Source organism: Neopelma chrysocephalum, unplaced genomic scaffold (assembly GCF_003984885.1).
Source record: "Neopelma chrysocephalum unplaced genomic scaffold, ASM398488v2 Primary Assembly neopelma1_43, whole genome shotgun sequence".
NCBI lineage: Eukaryota > Metazoa > Chordata > Aves > Passeriformes > Pipridae > Neopelma > Neopelma chrysocephalum.
Window position 1 is genome coordinate 14,900,775 of NW_020897702.1, and position 18,018 is coordinate 14,918,792.

General features: G+C 41.4%; 2 protein-coding genes and 8 non-coding genes across 20 annotated transcripts in view; 9 read left to right on the forward strand and 1 right to left on the reverse strand.

The window, feature by feature from the left end:
* Positions 1 to 147: 147 nt before the first annotated feature.
* On the forward strand, positions 148 to 13,548 carry TAF1D (TATA-box binding protein associated factor, RNA polymerase I subunit D). 4 transcript variants are annotated; one of them, XM_027677423.1, is made up of 16 exons: positions 148 to 194; positions 531 to 604; positions 1,850 to 2,101; positions 2,206 to 2,677; positions 2,937 to 3,112; positions 4,604 to 4,661; positions 4,969 to 5,244; positions 6,828 to 6,879; positions 8,099 to 8,235; positions 8,583 to 8,630; positions 9,476 to 9,513; positions 10,041 to 10,114; positions 10,839 to 10,895; positions 11,622 to 11,702; positions 12,516 to 12,588; positions 13,211 to 13,548. In XM_027677423.1, exons 3-7 carry the CDS (start codon positions 1,863 to 1,865, stop codon positions 5,122 to 5,124), a joined length of 1,101 nt encoding a protein of 366 aa, XP_027533224.1. In that variant the 5' UTR covers positions 148 to 194; positions 531 to 604; positions 1,850 to 1,862; the 3' UTR covers positions 5,125 to 5,244; positions 6,828 to 6,879; positions 8,099 to 8,235; positions 8,583 to 8,630; positions 9,476 to 9,513; positions 10,041 to 10,114; positions 10,839 to 10,895; positions 11,622 to 11,702; positions 12,516 to 12,588; positions 13,211 to 13,548. The 4 variants fall into 4 exon arrangements, with proteins under 4 accessions (XP_027533224.1, XP_027533223.1, XP_027533225.1 ...); XM_027677422.1 differs by lacking the exon at positions 10,839 to 10,895; XM_027677425.1 differs by lacking the exons at positions 148 to 194; positions 531 to 604; positions 10,839 to 10,895 and having other exon boundaries at positions 1,896 to 2,101; positions 2,184 to 2,677.
* On the forward strand, positions 6,638 to 6,709 carry LOC113965039. Its single transcript, XR_003533413.1, has one exon. It is a non-coding gene; the product is annotated as a small nucleolar RNA SNORD5 (small nucleolar RNA).
* LOC113965038 lies at positions 7,877 to 8,003 on the forward strand. Its single transcript, XR_003533412.1, has one exon. It is a non-coding gene; the product is annotated as a small nucleolar RNA SNORA40 (small nucleolar RNA).
* LOC113965040 lies at positions 8,327 to 8,465 on the forward strand. Its single transcript, XR_003533414.1, has one exon. It is a non-coding gene; the product is annotated as a small nucleolar RNA SNORA8 (small nucleolar RNA).
* LOC113965043 lies at positions 8,859 to 8,990 on the forward strand. Its single transcript, XR_003533417.1, has one exon. It is a non-coding gene; the product is annotated as a small nucleolar RNA SNORA1 (small nucleolar RNA).
* Positions 9,680 to 9,752, forward strand: LOC113965034. The gene has a single exon (XR_003533408.1). It is a non-coding gene; the product is annotated as a small nucleolar RNA Z40 (small nucleolar RNA).
* LOC113965035 lies at positions 10,659 to 10,790 on the forward strand. The gene has a single exon (XR_003533409.1). It is a non-coding gene; the product is annotated as a small nucleolar RNA SNORA18 (small nucleolar RNA).
* On the forward strand, positions 11,369 to 11,506 carry LOC113965041. Its single transcript, XR_003533415.1, has one exon. It is a non-coding gene; the product is annotated as a small nucleolar RNA SNORA8 (small nucleolar RNA).
* Positions 12,615 to 12,744, forward strand: LOC113965042. The gene has a single exon (XR_003533416.1). It is a non-coding gene; the product is annotated as a small nucleolar RNA SNORA25 (small nucleolar RNA).
* A 717-nt stretch (positions 13,549 to 14,265) lies between the features above and the next one.
* Positions 14,266 to 18,018, reverse strand: part of CEP295 (centrosomal protein 295) — a 44,731-nt gene continuing 40,978 nt past the window's right edge. For 7 of the 8 annotated variants that reach the window (XM_027677427.1, XM_027677429.1, XM_027677431.1 and 4 more), the window contains 5 exons: positions 17,894 to 18,011; positions 16,966 to 17,172; positions 16,301 to 16,409; positions 15,663 to 15,762; positions 14,266 to 14,783 (listed from right to left, as the gene is read on the reverse strand). In XM_027677427.1, coding sequence (XP_027533228.1) covers positions 14,736 to 14,783; positions 15,663 to 15,762; positions 16,301 to 16,409; positions 16,966 to 17,172; positions 17,894 to 18,011 — 582 coding nt within the window. In that variant the 3' untranslated portion in view covers positions 14,266 to 14,735. The remainder of the gene's footprint in view (positions 14,784 to 15,662; positions 15,763 to 16,300; positions 16,410 to 16,965; positions 17,173 to 17,893; positions 18,012 to 18,018) is intronic. The other variant, XM_027677430.1, reaches the window with a different exon arrangement.

Sequence of the window (18,018 nt, forward strand, 5' to 3'; positions counted from 1 at the left end):
TCCCTCCCTTCGCCCCTCCCTCCCTCCCTTCGCCCCTCCCTCCCTCCCTTCGCCCCTCCCTCCTTCGCTTCGCTTCGCTTCGCTTCCCTCCTCCCTCCCGTCGGCCCGCGCGCCTCTCGCGAGCTCCTGGCGCTATTTAAGCCGCGGGGCGGCCATTTCGCGCCCTTTGCGGTGGGGCAGTGGCGGAGCGGGAGGTAGGTTGTGGCGCGGCGCATCCGCCGCCATCCGCGGTGCGGGGACCCGGGCACCGAGGGAACCGGGGGCGGGGTCACAGTCCCGGCGGTGTTGAGCCGTCCCCCGAGAACTGAGGCGTGTGGCGGCAGTGTGCAAGGGGCCGCGGGGCGTCCTCGGCCGTGGCGACCTGGTGGGGGCCCGCATTCAAAATGCCTTCCCCCAGCCCCGACCCTGGCGCGATGCCGGCGGCCGAGCGGTGTGCCTGGCGCCTTTCAGCCTGAGGTTCTTCTGGGAGGAGATACTATGACTCTGTGAAATAGTCAGCAAGTTTAGATGTTGGTTGTTTTTCTCCCTAGGGGCTCTGCGTGCTCTGCCAGCTGTCCAGGACGGAGCTGCAGGAGAGGCCGCAAAGGATACTGAGCTGCGATCTGTGAGTACCAGCCACAGCCTGTGTGGTCAGAGTGACATTGCTGCCTGTGTCCTGGCTCTGGTACTGGGCTGATCTGTCTCTCTGTTGTGTTTGTCAGGCCTTGGTTGAACCCCTGTTAGCAGTATGCCCTCATAAGGCATAGTGTGGATGGGGCATAGGTGTAGGTTGCTGTCCAAAATTACCTTTCATAGCATTAAAGAGTCGTTTAGGTTTGAAAAGGTGTTTAAAATCATCTAGGCATTTACCTAGTATTGACGAGTCCAGCACAAAACCATAGTTTCAAAGCACTGGATTTACACACGTATGTTTACGCCATCCCACTTTGGGGATGGTGACTCAGTCACTTCCCTGGTTAGCCTGTTCCAATGATATAAACCTCCCCAGTGCAACCTGATGCCAATTTCTCTAGACTGACTCTCACCTGGCTGCAGCCTCCTGCACTTTCAGGCAGTTGTAGAGAGTGAGAAGGTCTCCCCAAGCCTCCTTTTCTCCAGGCTAACATCCCCAGCTCCTTCAGCTGCTCCTCATAAGACTTGTGCTTCAGATCCTTCAGCTCTGTTGCCCTTCTCTGGACGCACACTAGCATCTCAGTGTCTGTCTTGCAGTGAGGGGCACAGAACTGGACACAGGATTCAAGGTGCAGCTTTGCCACTGCCAAATACCATGAGACAATCACTGCCCTGGTCCTGCTGGCTACACTGTTGCTGATACAGGCCAGGATGCCATTGGCCACCTGGGCACACTGCTGGCTCATGTTCAGCTGCTGTTGACCAGCACCCCTAGGTCCTTTTCTGTGGGGCAGTTTTCCAGCACTGCCTAGGGTTGTTGTGACCCAAAATAAGGACCCAACACTTAGCCTTGTTGAACCTCATATAGTTGGCCTCAGCCCATAGATGGCAGCCTGTCTAGATCCTTTGAGATCCTTCCTGCCCAGTTTGGTGTCATCTGCAAACTGACTTAGGGTGCACTTGATCCTCAGTCTTGAGCCCTGGGAAACTCCACTGGTGACCAAAAGAGCTGTAAAAATTCTTTGTAACCTAAACGCTATAAATATCCTGAAATAAGTGTCTGTGACTTAACTGTTACTCTTTAATGTATTTGCTCCTGGTTCAAAGGAAAATCTATGTTGAAGTTTGCTCAGCATTGGTCTTTTAAATTTACCCTGTGAGACTGGAGTAGTGGAAAGCTTGTTGCCTCATTAACATACATATTTCTTTATTTTCTTTAACTCTCATTGATTTTTAGGGCAAACTGAAACATGACTGATCGAGATGAGGCTCAGGCTTCTGGCTCTGATTACCACGGTGTCCAAGAGCTGATACATGGTCATCAGCAGCCATCCAAGGAGTATGCATGGCAGACAAATACAAGAAAGGAGTGTTCACAGTTAAGGCAGAAGAATGCTGCTCCTGGGGAGTCTTCGAATCATCTTAACAGTACATGTGAATCATCAGCTGCTTCAGCTGAGGTTTTACTTATCAGCAGCGATTCAGAAATGTAAGTTTTTACCTCTAGTTTAGAATTTTTTACTGTGAAGAACCTGTGTCAGATATCATAGAAGTAATCATTCTTTTGAAAGTAAATACTCTTTTCTTCTTCAGTGATGTCTCTGGTGCTCGTGGCAGTGAGTGCCGACCTGGGTGCTCCATTGCACCTTCAAAGCAAAAAAGGAGGTGTCAATCTTCAAAGCAACAAGCTGAATCTGTTGCAGAAGTGCCTGACAATGAAAGCTCGTCAGATTCTTCTCTATCTCCCCAAAGTCCAATGAAATCATCGGAAGTTTCCAAGCAGCAGAAGTCAAAACTCAATTTGAAAGCCATTTTTGCCTATCACTTCAGGGGAAAGAAGTTTAAAGCCGCTGCACACCGAAAATACAACAAAGCTGGCTCAGGGAAGAAAAGGAAGAAAAAGAAAAAATGTGAGGGCACAAGGATGCCCACAGGGAGGCCACCACTGACAGCCTCACCTCAGGAGCAAAAGAGGAGGCTGCTGGACAGAGGTTTTCAGTTCCCTTTTGTCGAAAAACATTATGGGGAGAAACATATTCCCTTAAAGATGGTTCTTGGCTATGAGGTAAGTCTTCTGATTTGTGAGATAAGCATTACTATTTTAGTAAGTTGGCTTTGTTGTGCTTCTACCTGATGTGCTTGAATAGAACAATTAAACAGGTTTTACTTCTCTTAAACAGGACATCTGATGTTGTCAAATACCCTTTAAGGCAAACAGAGAAAGAACATATATGGGTGTCAATGTAATATTACAAATTCGGTTCATAATATAAATGCTTTTAGTGGTGTTTATAAGATCTTACCTGATAAATTTTTGTTTTCAGCAAGCAGCTGCAAAGGGATATTTCAAGTACATTGAGGTGCTTAAGTATGAAGAACATCTTAAAAAAGCTTTAAAAGCCCTTCAGGCTGGTGAAGACTTAGAAAAAGAATGTGTGGTGTTACGGAAGCACAAATACCTAGATGATGAAGGCCCCATTTCTCCTATTCAGGAGACAAAGTAAGTTGATCTTTATATTTTTTGATGTTATAAAACTTTTATTTTTAACTAAAATATAAATGTGTGTGTACAGGGAGGTGCATGACACCCCACACCGCCCCCAGCCTGTTTGCTGGTATGGGTAGGGCTTCAACACTTGGTCACAAATCCAAAAAAAGCATGGCACAGGGTGCTGTGAAGAGAGCTGACTGACTCCAGGCCAGTACAGTCTGCCCCTCTTCACAGTTCAGGAATTCAGGAGGTAGTACAGTTGCTTGTAGTAGCATGTGATTTTTGTGACAGAGTTGTAGGTGTATCAAATTCAGTTCTTTTCCTGTCGTTTTAACCTATGAAAGCATTGTTTTGGGAACAAAACACTACCACTTGGGGTTCTGTGTTTGTAAATGTGACTTGGAAGTTCTCATAGAAGGAAATACTTCTCATCTGATCTGGAGACTGATGACTGTAATGGTGACTTGTACTGTCTGATTAAAATGATGTGGTATAAATTTTAAAAAAGTCTTTCCTGAAATTAATTCCTCAATAGTTACCTCAAATAAATGGGAGTGTTCTGTACCAAAGACTAAAGAATAATTTTTAATTTCCTTTTTACATTATTAAATATTGAAGTGTCATTTTAGGTCTTTATGGTCAAGCAGTTACCTTAGTGCAATAAAAAAATTCAGGAAATCAGCAAGAATAATTATGTTGTAAATATACTCAACACTGTAAAACTAAAAAGTTTAAAAGGCAGTGCAAAGATACAAAGCTCATTTTAGCAGTCACTTCATACTGCTAATTAGTGTGAGTCAAAGTGTTAGGGTGAGCCTGTAGAATGAGTAATAATAATTTGTTTGCTTTCTTACAAAAAAGTAGAAGAAACAAAGCTCTGTAGAATAAAAGCCAGCTTATCCAGATACTCAATTATTTATATGAAATGAGTACTAGAATGCTTTCTAGGTTTTGGAACCAGTCCTCCCTGCGCCTCTTACAGAAACCACAGTACTATAATGATTTCACCTCTTTTTGGGGAGTCCTTTCTATCTTCAGAGAAAATCTGTGGATGAGAGTGGAATTAAGTTCATAACTGGTGTTTCATGGCACTATGGAGAAACTTTTCAGTTATTGGGAAGAAAGCTGTGTACCCTTGTTAGCTGAGGCTTATGCTCTTACGTTCTTGCTTGTGATTATATTCTGCTTCCTTTCCAACTTGCTGGCTTTCTAGCCTGTTTGGCAGTGTAATTCAAATTATCTTAATACTGCTCATGATATCTGCTACTAAATCTTTGTTCTGCTCCTAAGCACTCCTTCTATCCTGCTACTAGTTAGGATGTCATTCTGCTGTCAAAAACTATAATTTGAGAATGACCTTATGTAGAAATATCTTAAACCTACAAGCTGTAGCACTTTAGAAGACATTAAGAGAAAACAGGGCTTGTAGTAGGAAAACAGTTCACACATTTTGAGCTACTATTAAAGTACAGAGTTTGATTTGAATTTTTTATATTTCAGTGATGATGAGGACAGCTTGAATTCTGATAATAAAGAGCAATATGATGCCAGAGTAGTGGTAAGTATTACTTAACTTCAGAAACTCTCTAACCTTTCTCTGCTAAACCTAAGGAATTAGTAGATAATAACGTTTTCAATACTTAGTTCTTGAGCTTAGATCCCGAGCTAACTGTGTGATACCCGTGAATCTCAGCCTGTAATGGAGAAGGAGATTATTTTGAGAGTCCACACTCACCTCTTAAATAACATGCTGGAACGTATAGGAATTCTGCAATTCTCTCAAGAGTTACTGAAGTTTGCAGATTTACTACTATTTACTTGTATTTTAAGAATCTCAAAACCCAACTTGTCTTCCATTTTCTTAGGAGAACAGCTCTTTCATTATAAGCAGCACAATTCCCAATAAGAAAAAATCAAAGCCAGAAACAAAACGTGCAAAATCAACTGAAGTGATTGAAATAAAGGATGATGAAGACAGTGCTGAGGAGAACTCCTTGCCTGTGCCAGGTTCACCTCTGTGAACAGCAGATGGGACAAACGAGGTGTCAGTGGTCGTTTTTCATGGCCTGCTTCGTTTAAAGCATTGGTCTGAAGTCAATGTTGAGCTATCCACCAAGCTACCCAGTCACATCTGGTGTAATGTGAGTATATTGGGCTTGTGTCTGACACAGTTACAAAGCAAGTATAATCTGTTGTTTTGTTAAGCTTTCAAGTATGTTCTGTGCTATTCTCTATCAGGATTATAATATCCTTGGTTCAATGGCTGATAATCTTGCTGAAGTTCTGGCTTCTGCAACTTGACCTCTGTTAACCAGTGGATCATAGAATTTATGTAATTAAACAGGGAAACAAGGTCCAAATACCGTAACATAGCAGCAGCACAGTATAGAATAGTATGAAGTTGCATGCATACACCTGTATGCTCAAGTTAAAAGGGCAGTTTAAATGCCTTTCTTCAGTTTTCATAGCTGACTACTTTGTGAATGGTCTGTGGCTTAGAGGTGCAGATTTGAAATACTTAGAGTTGAGAGGCTCAAGACAGAATTGAAGCTTAATGCAAATAAGTACCAACAACAAAAATGCAGAAGTGGTTGGTCAACTTCAACAGAAGTCTATTGCAAAATATGGTTAATGCATTCAAATAATCATAAAATCGAGTTTGTATGATTGAGGTTGTCTATTCCATGTGGAATAACTTTTCAGAAAACTAATTCTCTGCTCCTGAATCTAATACAATAATCTGAATTTGTAAGTTATCTTAAAAATAACTGTAGCAGCGTAGTGAATCTTGGGTTAAAAATTCTTTTTCCCCTCTTGCCCTCTGCTATCCAGAATGGGTTCTGATGTGAGCATGACTTAGCAGAAGATAGAAGCTCTTCATAATGACAGTTCTTAACAGGCATTGCCCCAGCAGAAAATAACTTTCTCTAAGGTGTTTTAGTCAGTAGGAAACCTGACCAGTAAGTGTTTTGAAATGGTCTGAATACAGCCAAGTCCTACTGTGTGTCATGGTAGCTGAAAATATAAAAAAAAAAAAGTTTAAAAAGTTTCCTTGTCAATGGACAAGATTTAGAGACCAAACAGTCATCTGCCTGTCTCAGATGCTCTTAACCAAATTGCTGTAAGCAACTAACAGCTGTTCAGCAGGTAGAAGTAGTCTGTGCTGAACAAGGATGTTGTCCAGGAAAGGTTTTATCTACTAGTTTAATGGCAGTCTGAGGTGATTGGCAGTAGGTGCTCAGTATTGAGAGCAAGTCAAGCTGCATTATTTACATGCTTGAACTAAGGTACCAAACCTTTGTGAAGGAAGTTTCCCAATTACAACTTGGTAGTTCTAGGACTGAAAAATTAGTCTTCATTATTTGAAGATCGCATTTAATAATAGTCCAGAATTAATGGCCAGATGTAACTCTTTTAGGCACCTACCTGAGAAATACTCAATGGCTTGAAAGAGACTCATCCTGGATCTAGAAGTGGGGTTCTTGCTTGGTGAGGCATAGTGAAGGGGGTATGTGGAGTCCTGCTCATTCTGCAGTTCATGTGATGAATTTTGTTGTTCAACTGCTGAGTGACTCAGAAATGAACTAAATTTCAATTGTGATTAGAACTGGATAAGTACATGTGCAAATCAACTTATTACAACTGTTACATTGATTCCTGAAACCTACCTTTAACTTGACTTGACCATATATGACAGTTCTTATTACTTTGCTTTTTCTTCTAGTTTATATTGCTTTTGGAGGATGAAATACCACTCAGTTTTCTTGCTGCACGAGGTAAGCTGTTGGTTTCAGTTTTGTTTCCTTCAGGTAGCTTTTTTTGCTGTACTTCACAAGAGGTTTTGAAAAAACAGTGCTCTATAGTTAAAGTGGATGCATTACAGTGCTTCACAGCTGTGCAGCTTTTGTGTGTGAAGGTTCCAAGGTGTAGAGTTCAGTCCCACATCTCTTTCACCAGTCTGACCATAATTAGTTTATAGCCTCTTCGAATGAAAACAAAAACTTGAGTTCTTGAATATCTGTTAAGTGTGGTTTTTGTTAGAAGTTTTGTATTGAAATACTTTGTTTTTACCTGATGTTGCATGCTGCAGGGCAACTTTGTCTGCTTTGGACAATACTACCTGCGATTTTTCTCTGCTGAAGATGTTGAGGAACTACTGTACACTTAGTATCATCGTGGTGCCTCACGCACACTTTCTGTACCAGGGCATATCATACAGCTGCAGCTTCTGATGGCTCCCCTGTGGTAAAATTCCATCTTAAATCATGTCCCATGCAAGAACAGGAGGGACAGCAGAGAGGAGCTGGTAGTCTTGATGTACATAGCTGTGAAAGCTTCTCACGGTAGGATGTTATCAAGTTTGTGTGGCTTCAGGACAGTGTAGGAAATAGCATGGAAGAAACCACCATGTAAGGTTACTGCATAGGAAAACACCTGTAACATGGGAAGCGCTGAGCTAAAGGTGATCAAGTAATGAAACCTTACAAGAACATTCTTTAGTAAGAGGATAGGAACAGGGCATCTTACTTGCAAGTGATGTAGTTAGGAGTACTGCGCTGTTTAACACAGCATAGATTCTTCTTAGGATGGCATGTCTGATGCTGAACTTCTTGCCACAGTTACTTTTTGGTTCAACCTGCCTGTCTCTAGAATGAGAAAACACAGTAGTAGTGGAAGGTGACAGTTTTTTAACAGTAAGTATACAGTGAATTGGGAAATAGCTTCAAGTGCTGTTTCAAAGATAGTAAAAGATGAATGCATTCAGTCTGTTCTAGCACTTGATCAGGTTTTGTCTGTTGCTGTAGACAAAAACCTGGAACCTAGTGCTTAGAAAAAACCCTTCTTTTGCAACCCACAGCTGATAAACATATTAGTTGTGTTACTTATATGAAGGGACAATATTTGCATGAACTCCACTGATCAATCTCAGGCATGAGTTTAATGTTCCAGATTTGTAGACGCGTAGGTAGCTCAGTTGTATCTCTTTCTTTGCAGATGAGAACACCAATGCTGCAGCAGTGGGCAGATTTAATTTTTTGGGGAGCATTTGATTTATTATGGCTGTTTGCTAGCCCACTGATTAACAAATCTGTCAGTTCAGTGAATTTCTGTTCAACGCAGGAATGAAAGAGGTAAGCTTTGAATTTCATTTGAGCTTCAGCGTAAGAGTATTGGACTTCTTCAGACATGCTGTTTCCACAGCAAGTTAATCACACTAATTTGTGCACTGTATGGTATCTGCACCCAGCAGTGTCTTCCTGATGGAGTGTTCAAAAAGCAGTGCTACAGTATTTCAACAGCTGGCATCGTTGGTTTTCATGCATATGTGCTTGTTAAACTTGGTATTTCTGTTGAAACAAGTAGGTTTAGTGTTTCCAAACTGGGAGGCTTGTCGAATACATTCAAAAACTGTTAAACTGTTACGAGATGAACGTATAGTTAAATAAGTGACATTGTTCCAAACTATTTCTTCTTTAAGGGGCATTCCTGTGATGTCTGGAATGCAGTGGAAGGCCTCTACTTAAGCGTAAGTATTAAGGAAATAGTTGGCTTTTTCCTTGGTAGAGGTAGTTGGACAAGGATCATAAAAGCTGAAGTCTTAGGTTTTTGGCTGCCTTTTTCTGAAGAAAAAAAAAGAGGCATTTTATTTTGAGACATAAATCCGAGTAGCAGGTGACCACTAAACAGGTTTCTTTCGAAGTTAACTGGCTAGGCTTAAGAAACGGTCTATTCCACAGGCATTGTGGAGTTGTTATGCCTCGTTCTTCAGCAAATAGGCACAACTTGCCGTGTGTCTGAATTGAAAAACGTGGCTAGAAGAGTGACAGGTTATGCTTTCCTCACTGTAAAGTTAATTGCAGTGGTGACAATGAGACCTGTAACAGTTTACTTTGTGGGACAATTCTGCAAACATACTTAATCCAGCTACTGTAAAATCTAACAATTCGCTTGTTTCGATGTGCTTGAATTCTGCATCCTACCTACTAAAGCAAGTAGAATTAGCGGGTAGAGGAAAAATACTTGCAGTGAAGAATTCTTGTACGTGGTTTATTAGAGCGTATTTTTAAGCTGTCTTAAAATGGTGTATGTGTTTTCTTTGTGAGGTAACTCCCTTAGTTGTACCTTCTGTGCCATAGTGCTCCAGTTTCTTAAATTGCAGATAGACCTTGTTGGTAGTTGTGTGGTATTCTGGACCATGGCTTTGATTTCAATTGAAATGCTTTGTTTTGTCATTAGCGTTCAGGCAGTGTAACTGGACCACAGTCTACCTGCTTCATATTGAGTATAAGAGTACCCAAGTCCTAATAAATTACTGAAATACTGAAGAATCTTGGCCATATTGATCAGATGCAACAATTTACTTTGTTTTAGGAAGTCCATGTGATAGTCCAGTCTGAACTACCGTCTTGGTAAGTGTGTGTGACTGGTTTTTAACACTCGCCTGTTGCAGGTCAGCTGTCTGTCTGTCTTTCACTTGGTAAGCTGGTTGTAGTGCTGTTCTTTTCTTACTGAGAAAATGCAGTGTTTTAGAAAATATGAGTTTATCTAACCCCAAACTTGAGAATGCTGTGAGAAAATTGTTGTGATGATTGGCAAAATGTTCAACTGCTCTGAAGAGAGTGAGTGAGAATGGCCTTTCTGAACAAATTACTACATGAATGTCCTCTTCACGTCACTTTATTTTTACATGAAAGTGTCTTGTCTCAGTGAGGAAAGATCATGACTGTGACTTTGTTTTAAAAATAAACACGAAATTAAAAGGAGCTGTCAAACAGCATAATATTCAGACACTATAGTTGCTTGAAATGTGATTCCAAATAGAGACTCTCAGTAATGCTTGTGGTGGTTAGAACCACTTAAGTACTAAGTGCTGTTGTAGGTTCTGCTGATTTGTAGGAACATCATGCTGGTTTGTAACATCACTTTGCTTTTTCAGGAGGCATGTATTTAGAGAAAATAACAGAAGAAATGCAGGATGCCATTTCACAGCAGTCTGAAGCTCTGTCTAGGGTTAGTATGACATCTGAAGTTTTGCATATACCTTAATGACTGAAGGACTCTGGTGGCTGGAAGTCCTATCAAACCTAGTTTACTGTTTTGTGAGGGTTTCAGGAACTGGTTTCAACACTGCATTGCTGTAGCATTCACTCTCTTAGGGGAACAATTTATTGTAACTTTGGTTTGCCTAAAAAGCATTCATACAAATTTCTCATTCAGAAAGGAGGTAATCAGGTTAACTGCTTAAACTGACAGTTTTGCTTGGACAAGTGAGTTGCACTTCACAGTAAATTTATAGGGAGGATTCTGTACATATTTGTAGTTAACTGCCTTTGATGTTTGCTTTTCAGATAACTAACTATTAGTGTTAAAACTGTTGCTAATATGAGGGAGTTACTTCATCTTCTCCAGGTGCCAGCTGTTGAAATCATTTACTCTCCTTCTTCCCCAAAATATCTTGAAACAACTTAAAAAAGACACTTAATGGGATATATACCAGATATATTTCCAATCTGCTTGATTTTTATCTGTCATGTTAATATATAGTACAAGGAATGGTGAGGTCTATCCCGATAGGATCTTCTCTGTAGGTTCATGTCGTTGGAAACGCCTCACAGAATAAACTTGTGGTTTCGCTTTACCCATTGAACTACCTGTTAGCTCTGTGGGATAAAACTGCAAGACATCTTCATGTAGCATCCTAGGAACTGTAATAATGCACCATATTCTCCTTTAGGTATACTATGACATGCTTTGATAGAAATGAAACAAATTATTCAAGTGGAAAAGCTTGGTAAGAGTCAAAATACAGTGTTCTGGGACTTCAGGTGCAACTAACGTACTAAATTACACACAGGCTGAACTTATTCTTCACCTAGGTTTTAGTGTAGATACCTGACTTTTAACACTATTTTTTGCTGCTTAAATGTTCTGGATGGCTTGAAACAGTCAATTCCCCCTTCAGTCATGGAGTAATTATTCTTGTGGTGGCTGTAGGCAAGAAGAGACAGCACTGTGGTGTCTGTCTTGAAGTAACTTACTGCGTTTGTGTTTTGTGTCAAAGAGATGCTCCACAGTTTCACACTGAGCAGCTGCTGTTCAGGTGAAAGGAGCATTAGGTGAAATTCATAGAGTCTGTTTTCCCTCTCCAGTTGCATGGCAGCTTTTGTGAAATTACAAGTATCTCTTATTCCCAGACACTAACTGGTGCATGGAAGAAGGCTGAATGTTAAAATGAGCTGTTCATGGATGGAGAACTGCAGCTGTTGCTGTGTATGAACTTTCACCCAGCTGCATTCTCCTGATGAGGTGTTCAAAAAGCTGTGCTACAGCAGTGCAGTGTTTGGCATCACTGGTTTTCATTCAGCTGTGTCTGTTAAACCTGCTGTTTTTTCTGAAACAGTCTTTGACCTCTTCAGTGAGTTGAGTGTACTTGCTTTCTATTTTCATGTTCCAGTGTGAGAGCTGAGTATTGGCCTCTGGAACTCAGCAAGTGCATTCAGTTTCTTCTTTCTAACAGGTGCTTTAGGATACTGAACAAACTGAACCTCCCTGTATTAAAAAGATGAGCTGTGGAAGATAAAAGCAACCTGTTTTATGGGTAAGCAGTGAGTTACTACTCTCACACTATGCAGTTTGTGTGCTAAATTAGTATGATTCTAGGACATTTAAACTTCAGTAAACTGTTTTAGAAAGAAGTATAAAAATGGTTGTCTGGTAGCAGAGATTACTGGATGGTGATCACTCCAGAATTTGGCAGTATCTGAGCAGGTCACTCGTCTGCGAGTCATTCCTGTGTGTGTATATAATGGCTGTCACAGTTGTGCAGTGGTTTGTAGTACTAGTGTCTGAGACTGCTGTTGGTTGTGAGGAATCAAGTACATCTCCTCTGTACTTTAAGATTTTTAAAAGATTATAGGCTTGTTAGTACACAACTTGGCTTTAATGTTGGCAGGATTAATTGGTCCATCACTGGAAGGGATGGGCAGAGTGAAGTCCTGGTATGGGCAGTGAGAGGAGTGTCTGGTCATTACCAAGGCTGCTGGGATGTTACTGTTTCTGGTGAGCTGTGGACATGACCGTAAAGCAAGTCCATCAGACTCTTGTATTGCCATACGATGTGGCACCAAGGCTGCTGGGAATAAAGCTTCAATGTAGGTCACAGACACAATGCTCCCTTTGCTGCTAGGAGGAAGTTGCTGCTGAGGTGTAGGTATGTAGTTGGTATCCTTGGGTGCCTCCAAAGTTCTAGCTGGAACCTTTGTAGATTGGACTCCAGAGCTGCTATTGAGAAGGTGGTGCTTTTGAACAGAAGGAAAAAAGGGAGACAAGGCTGCTCCATGCAATTTATATCCAACTTGTGTGTTGTTAACTCTTCCCTTACACTAACCAAACCTGACTTTTTAACTTCCAGTGTCTGCTACCAAGTTGCTGCATGTCAGAGGGATGAGAAACTCCACCTGAGCACTACCAAAGTGAGTGTGAAGGTAAGAGCACTTACCAAAGAGATTCAAGGTCACTTCAAAGAGGGTTTGCATGGCTGAAAAACCAGCAGCTCTTAACGCGGTGACCGTAAATTGAAATCCTCTGCAGGATGCCGTGGACACGTAGTGTGTGCTATGGTCTATTTATGAGGAGATACACCTTATGTCCTTAAGCCTTTTGAGGTGAAAAAGGATGTTAATCTTCTGCCCTTGGGTTTTTGTGATGCTGATGTAGAGGAAAGGCTGCTCTGTTTCATTCTGAAACCAGCTGACATTTGTAGCATGGAAAGTTAAAGCTGGAGAACAAAAGGGTTGTGGTATGAGCAGTCTTGTAGCCCAGTTGCTGCTTGTGTGTCAAGAGGGCAACTGAGCTGCTGAAGGGTCTAGAGCACGAGTTCATTTTGGAGCAGCTGAGGGAGCTGGAGATGTTGAGGCTGGAGAAGGAAGTGGTTCAGGGAGGACCTTCTTGCTCTTACCTGTAGTGTGGTGGAGGTCAGCCAATTAAGAAGCTGTGGGATGAGAAGAAATGGCCTCAAGTTGTGCCAGGGGAGATTTAGATTGGATAGTGGGAAAATGGCTTTTTTTTGGAGTAAAAGTGCTAATAGATTTTTTTTTTCTCTCTCAGGCTCTGGTGATACTGCTGAAAGTCTGCTGCAGTGAGCTACACAGCTGTTCCAAATGGAGAAAGATCTTACCTAAAGTGTTTATTGCAGTTATTTGGCATTAAAAGTAGTGCATATTGTGACTTGCCTCTTGCCCTCCTGTGAGATATGAAGGTGCCTGTGTGTGATGTTAGAGAAGACCCAGCTGAGTGTATTGTGTTGTAATTTGACTGAAAATAGCTTGATCAGGTGTTTTCCCTAACTTCCCTGTCACTGAATTCTCACTGTACTGAAGCCCTGGATAGGTATTTATTCTGTACAGAATGTAACAGCATTTAAATAAAACTGTCTCTGAGCTGCAGCCTGGGATTATTTCCTGTTGCTACACTGTTGCTTTCAAAGAAGGGTGAGAAAATTCTCACAGCTGATCTCCTGAGCCTTGGTCTCTTCCCTTCTGATCATATTCTCAGAAAGGAGCTAGAATATTTCAGAACTGCCCTGGTGAAGCTGAGACCATATACCTGCTGTACTGCTCATTATTTGCACTGCAAACAGCCTCCACTTACCTCCATGGCATAACAAACTGATTCTGGCTTAGGCTTTTTACTTACGCAGGAGGTAACAATTGTTTTGCTACTCCAGTACATGCAACTGCACCAGACTCAAATCAGTGAAAGGACCTGTACAGTGTAGTTAATTGTACATCTAAAACTACGCTGAGATTTCTGGTGGAACAGGTCCAGAGGAGTCCATAAAAGTCACTGGATAGGAGCATCTCTCCTGTTAAAACAGGCTGAGAGAATTGGGGTTCAGCCTGCAGAACAGAAGTCTCCAGGAAGACCTTTATAGCACCTTCATCATTGCCAGGGGCTTGGACTAGATGACCTTTAAAGGTCCCAACCCCACCTCTTCTGTGATTCACTGGTACGTTTTAACCCTGATCAGATTTAATGAAACATCTCTGCTACTGCACCTGCTGATAACCAAGTTCAAATTTAAAAGCACAATTTTTGCTATAATTTGCCCTAGTGCTTTAACTACTTAGCTATGGAGTTCATCAAACATGGACAGAAAAATATGGAAGTAGCAACAGTAAGATTTTTATTCTCGTCAAGTGCTTAAAAGACGTACTGCATGTGTACAGGAACCCACACTTTTTAAATCACATAGTGCAAAGAACTGATAAAAAAACCAGCTTTACAGAAGAAATGTCTTGCCTTGAAATGATTCAAGTCATGTTCTAAACGCAACTTTATTTGAAAATGTTTTATACAAGTATATTACAAAAGTTAGTATCTCCCTTTAAAACATAAATGCATATCTAGAAAGGCCTTTCATTCCCGTCTACTCCAAGACAAACCATGTTGAAAGCAGCAGGCCATCTGCTTCTGTAGTGATTTCCCTAAACAGGAGAGTTGTACAGGGGTTTTGGGTTAATCACTGTTTTCCTACAGCTTAAAGCTGAGTATTCCTAATGACTTTGCAATTAGACATTGTCTGGGTTGTACCAATGCCATAGCGAGGCTTTTGCTTCAAGTCTGCTGCCTGTCACACTGCTTTCCAAGACTTCTTGGCTCGTAGTTTTTCCAGCATTTTCTGCAAATAAAACAAACCATGAGACTAGTGCAGCTTAAGCGACTACACTAAAACCAGCATAGCTAGAGGGGCACAACTGAGGTACTGCCCCATCTGTTTGACCAGAACATCAGTAATAGACAGTGATGAGTTCAGTGACTGTCTGGGCTCCAAAAAGGCCACAGATTGCAGGGTGGAAGAGAAGGTGTGCTTATTTATTTTATGTCAATTATGTAATCTGTAAAGCAATGCAACGAGAGCACCAATTTATTCCACCAAAAAGAAGTTGGGGTGGTCAGTGCTAAAGGCAGGATTTGGGCCTGGAGCCCCCTGGAGTAGTCACAGCCTCTCAGGATCATCAAGTATTTCCTTCCTTCCAGTTGTGCAAGGCCCGGCAAGAGAATAGGGAATCAATGACTCCAGTCCTCTAGTTCAACTCCTCTTCTACAGCAACTGGAGGAAAACCCAGACAAGATTCTTGCAACCTGAAGTTCAGGCATGCTCAGAATGTTACCCTAACCTCAAGCAGCCAAAGCAGCCCAAAACCCACCAAACCTAGAAGTTGCCTTAAAATGGAAATTCAGTCTAGTTTGAACTACTGAAAACCCTGCCATTCTTTTGCCATGTAGACTTTATAACAGCTGGAGCCTTTTTGCTCAAGCTCAAGTCACCAGAAAAATTCAGCCTGAGGCAGCCATGCATTTTAGATGAAGTTTCAGCTCAGTCATAGTGTTGACAAGGAAATTCTTATGTGGGATGTACCAATGCCATCACTTAAAATCTAGACTGGTTGGATGGTCTCCATTTCAACTGCACTCAAACTATGCTTCAGTGACTGATTAGAAGCTCAATGAAGTCATGAGACTCACCAGCCAAGAGGACAGTGTAACAAACTATTACCTTTTGAAACTCTTTAGCTTTTTCTCTGTTTTTAGCATAAGTTTCTTGCCTTGTTTTTTCTTCCTTTCTGATTTTTACTTCTTCAAGTTGATTATAAAGTCTGTGGGAACAGTAGGAAGAAAATTGAGCCCTGGCAGAAAGGAAGTGGCAAAGCTGGAGTAAGTTTATCAAGCTTAAGCGTTTACACTGGCTCACTTGCTAGCAATTAGGAAAATTTGACACATCTCTCCAGTAATCTAGAATCACTTAAAATTCTTCAGCTGTATCAAACAAACCCCCTCCACGTTCAGGAGCTGCACTTTGTTCATGTTACTGCTCATAAGTGCCCGAGTGAAACGGTGAACTTTGCTTCAAATTTTATCTAGTGTCAGGCATTAAGTGGCACAGCAGCCTCAGCCTGGTGAAACCAGCAGGCTGACCTTGTGTTCCTCACTGCCACCCATGCAAGGGCCTTTCCCAGCAGGTACCTGGATCAAACACTCTTGGCTCCTCTCTCCCAACTGTTCTGTGTTAAGCAGCACTGCGTTCAACTGGAAGATCACAAACTGTTTTGTCTGACCAGCAGCTTTCATAAGACACAGATTAACTACTTCTGTTGGTTTTAATTCAAACTTCTCCCACTTGTATTCATGCATTACCTGGATGTACGCTGGTGCATTTCAATTTCTCCAGCCTTCCTGTCCTCTGGAGAAGATACTCTCACTTCTCCTACTTTTTTCAACTGACTGGCAACTGCACCATTTTTTCCTAGGGAGAAAAAAAGAAAAAAGCCAAACATATCTTAAATTTAATTCTCTAGTTTAGCTAACTCAAAAGCATGACAGGTTTTCAAAGATTTTTAAATGACGTGACAAAAAAAGAAACAAGCTAGCAGAATGGACACAATGGAGATGATGTCTTGTGTTAAAATAAATCCTCACAGTCTCACTCGTTAGGCTGCTGCCTGTGCTTTGAGCCAGCCATGGCTCTTAACAGCCGACCTCCAAGTCTCCAGTAACAGGCATTAGAGATGCACCAGTTCAAGTAATGTGGTTGTTCTTTGATAAACAGCCATTGTTTGCAAAGATACCTATAACAACAAACGTGGGCTGATTGTGAAAGAGCACCCATAAAAGCCTTTACAACACTGAACTGAAGAGGCAGCAGGGCAGTGGAGGGGGGGAAGCTCCCTGCATCCCCAAGAAAACAAAGAATATCCCAGTTTGCAATAGCAAACACGTAACAAATATAAACTCTGTTCTTTGATATAAAACAGCAATTAAAAGGGTACCTAATGGTGTGTCTTGTCGCCAGATAAACCTACCAGAGAGAAGACAAAACTCCTTTTGTCTGCTTCTTAACTCCTCAGACTTTCCTCCTCGAAGCTTTCTGGCTTCCGGCTTTTCATTTTCTCTCTCTCTATTCTTTATTTCTTCTACTCTTTTCAGAGATTCCCGGATGAAGTTCTGCTTTCTTTTTAAAAAGGATTTTTGCAAACTTCCAGATGTAGCTGCAAACTCCAGCAGCATCCCTGTGAAGGAAAGTCTCAACATTTCTCACTGTTAACAATGAGCAGTAAGTCATGCATTTCAATGTACTTCTCCTAAAATGCTGAAGTTGACCACTTTTGTAAATGGCACTAGGAGAATGGCATTGCGAGTGATGAGGCATCTTTTAAAACAGGCAGCAATTCAGACCTATGAAATCCAGTCATGGTCAGCAGGTCTGCTGAGACAAATACTTGAGGCATCTTGATGCCTCAAAACATATCAAAGACCTAATAAGTCCCTAACACAGTTAAGTTCTGTCAATTCCCGTCTTTCATGTTACTGTGGTTCATCTTAGACAAAAAATAATTCAGTATTTTACTGCTGTTCCACACTATTATCAGAATAAGGAAAAAACAAAAAAAACATTCTTTGGCTACAGGGCTTGGGAGACTAACAGGAAATGAGAAATAAGTGAATGTGCAACTGTGACAACACAGAATTTTTCAAAGTTAAGTTGTTACAATACAAAACCAAGTGTAGTGTAGAACTTTCATAACTTGGGACAGGATGAGACAAGTAATACGACACACACTAAACCTGGGTCAAACGTACAACAAACCAAGCCTGAACAGCAAGATGCATTTGCCTAAGTAAAAGCAGCTCTAAAAAATTTTCCAGATGAGAGGTGTATTTTGCTGATTATTTTAATACTAAAAAAATTTACTATCTCAGCTTCAGTATATTTAAGTTACACATAATTACCTGCAGTCCGATGTGACGGACAGTGACTGTTGTTGGGACTCTGGGCTTTGGGAGAGCTGTCAGGCCTTGTGAGCGCCGAATAATCTGCATCTGGAGCTAGTGGTAAAAGTTCTCTCTCCTGTTTC